We start from the raw sequence: 12762 nt of genomic DNA on the forward strand, positions 1-12762 counted from the left end.
GCACTTAGTTTTATGGAAATGAAAAGATTAAATATCCAACCTACTGATGGTGCTGTGCAAGTTTGTCCTTAAAACTGCCTCGTGGTTAATGTGATGCCAACACTAACCAGCAAGGTATGAACAGGACACTTGATGTTTGTAATGGCCGAGCTGCTAAAAAAATCTTGTACAAAACAGAGGTAGTAAACCCAAGGATAAATACGAGGTATTGGAGGAGAACCAATCATAGCTTTTGTAAAGTCACATCCCACGAATCTGTTATTAATTGTTTTTTAGGAGTCAATAAGCAAGCAGACAATGGGAAGTCAATTGATGTAGTCTGTTGATTTGCACTGGACAAGATCTCACACCACAATCTCTTAAAAAGATTCCTTAGCTGGTAATGGATATGAGGGAACATCCTCATGACCCTTATAAAAAATGTCTTGGAAAATACCCAACAGTGGCCAGGAATAAACAGACATGTTTCCACAGTCAAGAGAAGGCTCTAGAGAAATCCTGATGAGATCTCTGCTTGGACTTGTGCCACTCAATTTATATATGATCTAGGACAAGAGTAAAGCATGAGATGGCAACAACTGCTGAACAATTATTTGAGTCAGTAAAGATGTATAAAAAGATCTTGTAAAGCTGAGAAGTTGCTCAGCAGAGGAAGTAACAGATGAAATTCAATGTCAAGCAACTCAAGATAATCCAGTTTCTGTGATCAGTGATGGGCTATTAGCTGATGTATACAAAAATGACATCTGAGAATTAAAATAAATATTTCTATGACAGTATTAGTTCATTGCTCGGTAGTAGTCCAAAAACCTCAAATCCCAACTCATGAACAATTACAGAAGGAACAGTAAACAAAACAGAAACCACCATTATGCCACTAAGTCTTAAATACCTTGTGCACTTCTGGTTCCACTGGCTCAAAAATGCCATAGCTGAAATGGGAACAGTATGGAAAAACAAAGGTGAGCAGAGAAATTAAACTGATCCCGTAATAACAAAAAACAAAACAGAACAGGATTTTATGAGTTTGGAATACAGTTAGCTGAGGGAAGCTAGAATATAGGTCTACAACATCATGACGGATATGAAGAAGGGGAAGTGGGAATGACTATTTACTGTCTCTTCCTGGGCAAGCCATGAAGTATAAGCAGCTATTTCAGTACAAGAACATGAGGACAACAAATTAAATTACCAGCAAGAAAAAGGGTATCTCCTCTTCCACAGAACATATACTCAAGTACAGAACTCCTCACTACAGGATGTTGTAGGTGCAAAAAGTTCAGATGGCTCCAAAATATAACTGAACAAAATAGATCAAGCTCCTCCAGGAGGCACTCGGCATAACAGCATTATTCTGGACTTAGGAAGCGCTGGGTTGTAGACAGCCAGATATTAAGAATACCATAAACCTCTCCTATGTGCTTATGCTTTTCTTCAGACATCTGCTTTCAGCCACTGCTGGAGAAAGCCTCCTAGAGCAGATCGTCCTTCAGATTGATCCAGCATGGACATTATCATGCCGACTTCTTTCACCAGCTTTTTTCATTTAGTTCACAACAATGTTCCCGAGTGCAAGTCATCTCTAAAAGCACTTAAACGACCAAAAGTCACAGTAAACAATCTATTGCATCCTTAAAATATTAACCTTGGGCCAGCAGGCCAAGCCAACGTCGAGCACTGTTCTCAAAGCATACATAAAATAAATTACTACTATCAGAGATATTTCTGAGGAAACAAACTACAATATTAGCTAAGCACAGCTTCTGCTAGTATAAATATTGAACACTGCATTTCATACCACCGTACGCATACCCTGACACCCAGCCAGGTCCACTTAAATCACGTTTTCTGATAAGGACCAAAGACAAAACATCAACATGAAGATTAAGGCCTGAATGCTAAAAACAGTTGGTCCAAAACAACTTTTCACCTACTTCTCCATTTTATCTTTTATTAATTGTGTCTTAGTTCCTGAGCTTATCTAAACCCAATGCAAGTTACAGAAGATACTGCTATAAAGAATAAATATACTACGTAATCTGGTCTGAATAAATTCACCCATATCTAAAAAGCCTGTGTTTACGCTATTCTTAAAAACCTCCCATGATAGAGGTCCTACATTCTCTCTGGGCATCCTAATTGGCTAAGACAGTAAACAGCTGAAATAAAGTCTTCCCTAATTTTCACAGTCTCCTTTGTTGCATTTCACCTCTCTTTCAGAAGGCTAAGTTAGACCCTGAAATATAAGTCTCATGGCAGGAAACTGTTGTCCTAGGTACAGATGAAATTTAAAGCATCCTTTACTGCTTTCATACTTAGACTGCAGGATATTGGCTTTGCTTGTTCACTAAAATCTGAAGGTTTTTTTTTTTCAGTCCTTTAACTAGAGATCTAACACATTTAAATGCTTTCAGGGAAGTTAGGTACAAAAATCAAGAATATTTCTCATTACATTCACTCTGAAATCTAAGCCATGCTCAGTCAATTATTTTCACTCTCTATCGTGGTAATTCAAAGCAGAAATCCTAAACTAACCTGCAGGAAAAAAGTCCAGGCCAGAATACTACTATAATATTTCAAGTGAATCCCTACAATATAGTATCTGTCTTCTTCCTTAACAAGAGTAGTCAATGCTAATGTGACTTAATGAAGAATCCTGACAATGTTATCATATTTCTGAATCACAATGACTTGATTACACTCTCCTTGAAGCTATTATTTACATCTTAATAAAGGACTATCACTACAGTTCTTTAATGGCTCAAAAGCAATCAAATAACAGTGAAAAATATAACCTGAGAGCAAAAAATATTTCATCTAGCTGTGTAAATTTGACAAGTGTGTACAGTATGTACAAATAGCATACAAAAAATAAGCACATGAAGCAAAATTGGAAGAACGAAATTCTTTATGCTCAGAACAGGGAAAAAAGAAGCACACACAATTCTAATAAAACTGCAGTTAACTCTGGGCTCACTTTTAGAATTAAAAATAACGAAATCCCCAGTCTGCACCTCTCTGCCCTCAGTTTCTATCACACGTCCAAGATTTTCAGTTTTGACTACAAGTCTGTAGGAACCTTGCTTCAGGTCTTACTAATGCCTGAAGTGTCATTGCTTTTCATAACAAAGCAACAGAATCCATAAAAAGACCCGAGTAGGTATTTCAAGCCTTCTGCAAATTTGAATGTACCCCAAAATTTTGTTTGTTTTATTACCTGAACAACTGGAATACGTAATCAGCATTACTAACTAATTGTTAAACAGCTCTCTGATTCCTGACAAGCACTAATCAGGCAAGAAAAATTCTGTACGTATTATCTCAAAATATTGATGATTTTCCAGCAGTGAAACTGGAATAGACTAAACAATTTAGTATTACTTCTTCTCTAGAAGATGCAGTTGAACTCTGCAATCTAAACTGTCACAATAATATCTTCTAAAAATTTTATGCCACTTATTTACACAGCCCCTTTTGTATAAAGCCATTTTATTTCACCACAATTAACATAATTAACTTACCATAATAACACATCTCATTCATTATTTCTCAAGACAAGGTCAACCTTCTGAAGAAGCTGAGAAAGACACTTTACAGACTAGGAGCACGGAAACATTAAGACTGAGGTCACTTGGTACCTGTATTAGATGACTTCTGATGGAATGTAGATTTAACCTCACCTGACTTCCCCCTGCCTTCTCACTGTGGGTTTGCACTGGCAGATCATCCCAGATCTGCCAGTACAGCTACACATATAGCTACTCCCTTGCTGAAATCCACCAAAACAGACTGAACTTGATTACAGGTACCATGACCATTTGCAGTAACTGCAGGCAGTAGCTACAGACAGGCAGGTAAGGGCAAGGATGCAGAGGTACCCTGAGCTAATTTCAGTTAGATTTTCCATACGGCTCTTGACCTGCTGACAAAAGATTGAGAAAAATAATGGGGATGGAGAGGGCAGGAAGCATGACTGATTTCTTGCCTTCTTGCTTCTGTTCCTTTAGTACTTCCAGTGAGAGTCCTGTGATACGGGTTTACTTGTTCCTTACTCACTTAAATCCAGCTGTGAAAATGCTCATCTTGAGAACAAATGATTCTGGTCAACAATATTAAAGTAATCAATTAAAATATGGTTCCTGTCTTCTAAAACCTTCTTCCTGTCAAATTTTAAGGGAGTGAGGATAGAACAGTCAAAATAGTTTGACAGAAAAGCCTTACACTACAGAAACATGACAAGAGGTCCTCAGAGTAGCAGAGGGATTACATTCAGGGATATCCCTCATTATTCTATTTCCCTTCTTTCTAAAGGAGACAGCTATCCATTATAAAGCACAGTGGCCATTAAAGGGATTCTATAACCCTATGTACAAACGTCCTTAAAGGCATGAGGATGATAAAGCATTCAGAATAAGCAGCTTCAAGACAGAATTTTGTGAGTACGAAGGAAGAAACACTAAATATATAGTTTAAACCTTCAGTCATCACAGAAGCAGAGACCACTTCGTTTTCTTAGCAGTTAGCTTAATATAAAGTGATGCTGCAGCCAATATATTAGTTATTAAACAGGAGCATTTAACTATCTGTAATACAAACAGCAGGTCTAGTTTAAGTCCATGATTCTTCACAAGCACACACAAATCAAATATTATCAAAAGCCCTCCTAACAGTATGAAATAAAACATGTTCCCAGAGTTACTATGAACAAACAAAAATTGTTTCCCAGAAACTATCCTAGTAGCTTTAAACTACATAAAGAAAAATTAACATTTCATCCTCATCAGCTACTCAAATCAAATCATCAGTCTTACCTGCACACAGACAGCTCGTTTTTAAAATTCTGCTGTAATTGCGGGGGAAAATAATTAAGCAATATTATTAATCATCTTACCATTGCTCCCTGGTGGTTGTAATGCATCTCCTGTCAAGCTACACCATCCAACTGGGAAAATATCTCGAGAATCACATCTGCACCAATAGTCAAATGCTCCTCTCCAGCCATCAAATGTAACAAAAACTTCGTCTCCTTTAACATCTCCAATGGTTGCTGGGCAAATCAAGTATGGGTTCTTTCTATCTATAGCTTCAAGTTTCATTCCAACTTTAAAGCAGTTTGGCACAGGTTTTGGTGGTTCCTACAAAAGTAAGAGTGGTAGAATTTTTGTATTTCTGTGGCCTCTTAAAAATTAAAAAAAGAAAAAAGAAAAAAGAAAAAACTCTATTTTTCTTCAACATCCTTACTTCTTATACTCACTACTCTCAAAATTTATAGTAGACATTCAAGAAAACTTACACGTATTTCAAATTTACTTTTGCTCTTCAGTATTACAAAAATCTAGATTCTGTTCCCACAAACACAGCTAAGGTAATTAGCAAACTTCTCCATGACAGAAAGACCCTGCTAAAAGTATTTATATAAGCAATAGGTTGCACCCAATACATTATGTCTGGGCAGCAAAACAGCAAAGACACTAAAATGAAATTATTACATGCTAATAAAGAAGAGGAAGTTTGCAGGGAATGGATATTACTGGGGACTGATAACTGTCTGGTAAAAGCTTCACCTCCCAATTAAACCATGAAAAATTCATTAGCATCGGACATTATTTATAGGCCTCTGTTAACTCCGTTGGCTTTAGACCAATTCCAAGTGGACAAAAGAAAACCAAAAATCAAGTCAATGTGACCAGCGTAAGTGTACCCCCACAGCAGGAGCTGTGACCTAACGGAACCTGAATTACCACCTCAGTCTCAGGAACCTCATTATCCAAAAGACATCTCAGATTTGCTGGTAGGCTAGCACAGGGAAGCAGGGCTCATCACGCCTCAGAAAATTTATGTAATTTTCTATTAAAAAATTATATAATTATATCAAGTTGTGCAAAGCGATTGCAGGTCTGAACCCAACTGTTTGATTTGCTGACATACTTCTCAATGTCACTTCCAGCATCAAAACTGAAGTCGCTCAATGTGACAGTAGGATTTTGCCACCTCAACAAAAAATTAAACCAAAAAGTAGTTTTAATATTACTGTTGGTTTTATATAATTTTTCACGCTTCACAGTTAATTACTCGAGTCACATTTAAAAAACTGAACAGCTTTTTCTGCTATTTTCAACTGCTTTCTCACTACATTTTAAATGACGACTGTGCCCAAAGAACACGGTTAACAAAACCTTTCCAAGCACCACTGTATTCCAATGGCTCTTAATCCCCATTCAATTTTTTTTTTACCCCTGTGCACAATCACATTAATATGGTGCTGTTAAGAAATGTGATATGCATTGTATTTTAAATCCACGAGACAAAAAATGAGCTAACACAATTTTTCTAAATAACACACCATACTTTAAAGTCTCAACTCGGGAAAAGAGATGTTCATCTCAGCGGACTAGAAGCAGACTGCTTTCTGTCTAGCTTTGCAGCTTGCCAATCCAGTTCAAAGTCATTTTAAATAACAGTCTTGCCTTCCTGTGCTGCATACAACAGGGTAGTATCCTGGCATCCTCATTAGAAAAATGTAACCATGGACCAATTGATAGAAAGTATTTTACTATCAGTGCCTTTCTGCTTACCTTCTTGAAGAATGTTGCGGGTGCCATTTCAGCTCCATTGAGCGTTCTTAAGAGAAACATTGGCCAAGACGATGCATTCATCTGAAACCCTGAGTAACAAACAGACAAACAGCCCTACTTCCAGTTTGTAAAATAAAACAGGAGGAGAAGGATATCAAGCCTGTTTTACTAATGCCTCATTCTCTCTATTTTGGACTTGGCCAAAATAGAAGTAGCCAAGACAGAACAAACAGGGTCGCTGTTGGTGCAGAAAGCTGCACAGTGCATTTCCATTCCAAGTGACTTGCCTGCAGAATCACTCATAATAATTTTTGATATTACAGATAAACATCTAGAACTTAGCGATATGCAAGTTTTAATACAGGAGATCATCAGGTTATCCCACGTAGTCCCTGGTCCAGTGGATCCTCCACAGCACAAGGACCTAACTTACTTTTCAGGTCTGCTTTTTGTTCTCATTCTAAAACAACATCCTCCACTCCAGCTTCTCTCATTTATTGAGGAGATAGCTTTTTATTTTCGAGATTCTTGTAGTTCTTTCACCAGATAACAGACAAAAAAAGAACAATCTGATTCTTCTCCCTCCCCCATTGAAACAAATAAATAAATAGCCTTAAGAACCAAAGAACATATAACAGGGAAGAACTGAAATATTAATTATTTAAATAAATATTAATTATTTTAATAAATGAATGCATCATATTGGAAAACAAAAACTGGAAGATATTTCTACTTTAATATTCTTCACTAACAAGTGAATAAAAAGCACAAACTATAATCAAATTTATCTAGATGAACTACTTTATTCAAGCAGAAGAAAGGTTTGGCTGAAAACATTCTCATTCCATATAATCTTCGCTCAGAATCAACTACTTTTCAGTTAAAAAATAAAACAAAACAAAATTAAAAAATCCTTTTGCTTTCTATGCTTTCCAAATGGATGTTTCAAAGTAATGAGTAAGATACCAGACACAGTGGACATTTTTTCTGCGTCTTTAGAAGTTACATGTCTGGCACAGTTCTACAGAAAAACAGACATAATAGAGCAAATTGGAAATTTTTCCACAAAGCAAATAGTACTAGAATCTGCCAGGAACTGATGAGTTCCCTCATGACTGAGCCTCAATAACTCTCTTAAAAAACAACAAAAAAAAAAGTAACCAGAAAGGTGGAACATATCTGCAATTCTTGATCAGTTAAATCATTAGGTCATCTAAAATTGGATTATATCCTATAATCATTCTTTAACTAGTAGCTTTATGCTATCTTCAGCTGAATAAAAGTCTTCAAGTTGGAACTACCTATGCAGTACGTAAATGAATACAAAGCTCATATTTGCTAAATGGTGTCATAATTTGAGGACTGCTGAGCTGATTATCCGTCCTGGTTTGGTACCAGAGTCTTTATACAACCTAAACACGTTTGGTTACTGAAACACAATATTCCTAACCAGCTAGCTCAGAAAAGACATATACACAAGACAGAGGACAAGACAGCTAAACAACAGTTTCAATTAACTTAATTTGGCCTTTAAGTCATCCTGGTAAAACCTGAGAAAATGTTATCCTCAGTGTAAATTCTTGAGAACATTAACCTCTCAACAATAAAGAAGTTCACCTTTGAAAAACAGAGGCTGCAACAGGAACCCTCTGCTACATCAATCACTTTCACAAAACCCTTACGTAACATGCATAATTAAACCTATGTAAAAATCAGGTAGGAGGGACTATTTTATCTAGTTATTATGAAAGAAGCAGAACATTAGTATCCAGAAGGTTCCCCACTACTCAGAAAAAAAAAAAATAAAGATCAGTTGCTTAAATGTCTAACAGGAGGTAATTATACACCCAATTAGCTCCCAGCTTTGCCCAGGAACAGGATGCTGTAAAACTGCCAAAAAGGCTTTTTCAAAAATGTATCTAGGTATGCCAGAATGTTTGATTGCTGGAATTTAGCCTATCTCTAGAAATATCTAGGGCAGGAGGGAAAAAATAATGGCACTCGCATTCTTTTCTGAATAACCAGCAATTGTTCAGAGGGCAGGTAAACTTACATGCCTGGGTGCAGGGAAACAGCTGCTAGTTAGGTGCTGCACTACAAGTAGCCTGATGGAACAGGAGTAACAGGAGTAAGAAACAGTATCTGAAGAGACAGCATCAACACTTCTACTGACAATCGTGGAAAGTTTCTCTTAAGGGATCGGCTGCCCACATTATACTTAACCAGAGTTGTTCTGTTCACCAGACCGATTTAGAAACACATTTAAAAAACCCACTATGCTCCTGAACTGAAGCCATATATTTAACACTGTACATATGCATGGCTGAAGGAATAGGTATACTCTTCTCTATTACAACTCTCTTTCATACTGGTATCACTGCATTCATTCTACAGGGTTATACCAAGAACTTCAGAGAGGTTAAACTAAATAACTTCTCAAAAAAAAAAAAGTAAAAAATATGAAACTTTCCCCCCAGATGTCAAGAATTTGCAGTGCTTTCATTCAAGACCTCTATATATCCACAGGAAAAAAGGAAAACAATCCCAGTCCTTTTGAGCTCAAACAATATTTATCTATCCCAAATAATATTATTCTAGACTGGCACCCTGGTTGCATTGCTTTTCTTCTGTTTCTAAAGAAGTACAACAGATTTACAAAAATCTAACCTTATAATCTCTCCTGTGTCTGTTTGCCTGTCTACAAGCAAATCTAGCTTCATATTGTCATGAAATAGTACTTTTCACTGTCTTTCAAACAGTAGAACTGAAAGTTGTTAACAAATTGGGATGACGAATTTTTTGACAGGCTACTAAGAGAAAGGATACCTATCTTCAGTAAACCTCTGATGAGAAATCTGTAAGAGTTACTGATGACACCAAACCAGAAGGAGGTTCATAACCATAAGATGGGAAACCAGCAGTAACCAACTTCTGCTTACAGTTCATTTCTCGTATTAAGAACATTATTTCTAGCATCTTCTAAAAATTACGGAAAATAATAGGATAACAGGGGAGGGGGTGTTGCTGTTGTGGGGGGCATGCGGGGGGCAGGTTTAAAGATAAATTTTGGCCATTTTTCCTCCTTTTTAAAAGAGAATTATTTTCAGGCTACTGTGAAAAACATGTTTCATTAAAGATTTCCACACCTAGAAGTTTAAGCTGTAACAAATATGGTACAAGAATGCAGATCTAAATATACAGATTAATTACAGCAAAGAAAGGTGATATCACACTTTATTACCCCTAGAAGTTAGTCAGTTACATGTGACTATTCATCATTTAACAAGGAATACCTTTGTACAGTTCTGCATTTAATGAACTTCCTCAATAAGACTAAGCCCAAATACTACTTCTCAGTTTGGGGAGACGCATATGGAAGATAAAAGAAATCCCGCATACTATTTTGAAGCATAGTAAAACGACACCTTTTTCGAGAGCATGCATCATGCTCACAAACTCATCGTGACTATCAGATGTTTCCCAACATGTCAATTTGAGGAGACAAGAATCACATGCAACATAAGCTTGCAGTTTGCTAAAGCTCTAGAGTGCTGTTTTTCCTACCTCAGAGCAGAATGCTGCAATACCACCACCAACTCACCCTACCCTGCCTTTCCCAGACCACAACCAATTTGTTCAGTGCCTGAGGAAACACTCAGGCTGCCCTGAGCTGCAGCACCTCCTGCAGCCCTGCTGAGCTAGTTAACAGTGAGCGCCTTCTAGTGTGCTCCTCTGATTGACTGGAGGAAAAAGGCGAGTCAGCTTTCCCCAACTCACACAGCATCAAGCAAGAAAACATATCCATACACACTCGTAGGACAGGGTGTGTATGAGGGACCATTGACAGAATGGGCACATGACATCTCATTGTTGAGAAAGCTGTCAGACACTCCCATTGAATATTAAGGAACTACTGTAAAAAAATAACAGAGCTCAAACTAATTATCCTGCTCATTCTTATGTCAAAGGAATCCAAAAGGAAGAAAAAGCCACAATTCACTTAGCCTGAATTAGCCTGCTTACCTCTTTTTCAATTAAATAACGGTTTGGTGAAATGTTAGTACCATTGAATTTGCCAGGACAAAAAGGGGAAATCGACTTCACGCAGGCAATGTGCCACACACATCAGTTCAGAAGCTTGTTTCTTACCAAGCGGAGGTTGGAGCATGCCCCCTTTCTTTTCGCAGGTCCCAATGGGCTGTATGTCCGAGGAATCCACAAGCCTCCAAAAATCATTTTTGTTGTCACTTCCATCCAGCCGCAGCCTTAGCCTTGCGCCAGTGATTCCAATTACTGTAGCTATACAAACTGAGGTAACATTGCGAGGATCATGGGCTTCCAGTTTCATACCAACTTTGAAATCATTCGTAGGTGGAATTCTAGACTACAATAAAAAGTAAAAGATTTTTTTTCTTACTGTTGTTAGTATTGCTAAATTTACCTACCAGGTTCAATATACAACTTTCAATCATCCAAACATACATAAATGGGAAACATACGCCTTTGAGTGTTTAACAGCAAGTCAGAAAAGGCAGCTGGATAACCTACCAACAGCTACCATTTCAGATACTTGATGTTCCTACTGCATAAACACGACTGATTTCTAAAAAGATAAGCATGCTAAGAAGCAGAACAAGGGAATCTTGATGAAGATATGAACATAAAGATGGGGGAGCAGTGATTAATACCTGAAGTGAATGGAAAAGGACATTGGGAAACATGACATTCAACTCAAAAAAGAAAAAAAAACCCCAACCACAAGATTTACTAGCTTTCAATCCAAAAGAAGCAGTTATTCTCGTTATCGAAATATCTTGGAAATGTAAACAAAATCTGGACCCTACTGCACTAGGCACTATAAAAGCTCAAGGCAAGAAAGAGTTTAAGCATCAAAAAAAAAAAAGCTTATAATACAAAGAAAGAAGACAGAAAAAGGAGTTAGTGTTAACTGCATTTTACAGAAAGAAAACAGACAGTCCTAAATTCACATAAAACTTTTGTGCCAAGACAAAAATTGCAGCTTGTGCTTATTTGTATAGAACTGAATATATTCATACACATACAATGAAATGCCAACTTAATTAGCACAGGGAAAAGAAACGTGATGAAAGCAACTTGGTCTTTGAGCAGAACTTTTTGTCACAAGATAAAGATGAACAAAAGAGGAGAATATTTTCTACTCGTGTATCAACGCGCTATTGGCAGAGATTGACTAGATTGCAGACTGATTACTTGCCTACTGTAGTATTGCAGGCAATAACATCATCTAGTGACCTTCAAAACTTTGTATTAACACTCACTGGGATTGAATGCCTCTCACTGTTCTCTTCAGATGTCTCCTCATTTTCAGCCTAAACTTATTAATGGAAATTTTTGCCAACACTATCATTTAACTTAAATTCTATTTGCACCTTTGCAAACAACAAAATCTGCAGTGTATTTACAGAGGGCAACCTGACCCTTTCTCAGTACTCTTTCAACAAGTTAAGTAAGCCAAGCTCTTCAGAGAGCATGACTATTCTCCTATCACCCTGGAAGCCCTTTTCTGCAACTCTTCAGTACAAAGCTGCTTGTGAACAGATGCCAAGAACTGTAAGCAGCCTTCCCTGGGACATTTAAATGCAGTAGCTATCCCATACAGACCAACACAGTCTGAATCCTGATACTGGAGTCAGGTAGAAAAAAAAAACAAAAACCATGGGCATTCACACTCACAAGATTCATAGGTCCCTTTTCCTACCCTCCTGCCCAGATCAGGTGGGGATCTCATGGTAAGCAGACAAGGGTGCACTTAATCTGCCTGGGTACACAGGAAAAGGCTGAAGAAACTCACCACTGCAACAAGCATTAATGATATTTTTGTCTCTACCACATATAATTTTTAAAAATACATCTTGGTCTACTTGCTATGGTGTGCAGGTGCACTATTTACAACACACCCTAGATCAACAGCAGGAGCCCTGGAGGAGCCTGAGCCCAAAAACAAAGAAGCAAGCAATATTCAGTGAACACTGAATGTAGCATCTGCCAATGCTGCATTTAGACAGCAGGCTGTCTGAAAGGGGAGCCTGAGCATATTAAATTTAAAGGGCAATTCAATTTCAGGATATTGCTTGTCAAGCTGTTATTTTCTAAAACCATGAAAAACAACTGAAATTGAGAAATTGGGGAGCTCGTTTATTTGTTT

The 12762-nt window shown here is 37.4% G+C and overlaps 1 protein-coding gene across 2 annotated transcripts in view; it reads right to left on the reverse strand.

The window, feature by feature from the left end:
* The window catches only part of SCML2 (Scm polycomb group protein like 2), a 72650-nt gene that overhangs the window by 30757 nt on the left and 29131 nt on the right, over positions 1 to 12762 (reverse strand). For both annotated transcript variants that reach the window (XM_033010140.2, XM_033010139.2), the window contains 3 exons: positions 10725 to 10959; positions 6576 to 6664; positions 4892 to 5135 (listed from right to left, as the gene is read on the reverse strand). In XM_033010140.2, coding sequence (XP_032866031.1) covers positions 4892 to 5135; positions 6576 to 6664; positions 10725 to 10959 — 568 coding nt within the window. The remainder of the gene's footprint in view (positions 1 to 4891; positions 5136 to 6575; positions 6665 to 10724; positions 10960 to 12762) is intronic.

Source organism: Tyto alba, unplaced genomic scaffold (assembly GCF_018691265.1).
Source record: "Tyto alba isolate M040663 unplaced genomic scaffold, T.alba_DEE_v4.0 Super-Scaffold_14, whole genome shotgun sequence".
Lineage (NCBI taxonomy): Eukaryota > Metazoa > Chordata > Aves > Strigiformes > Tytonidae > Tyto > Tyto alba.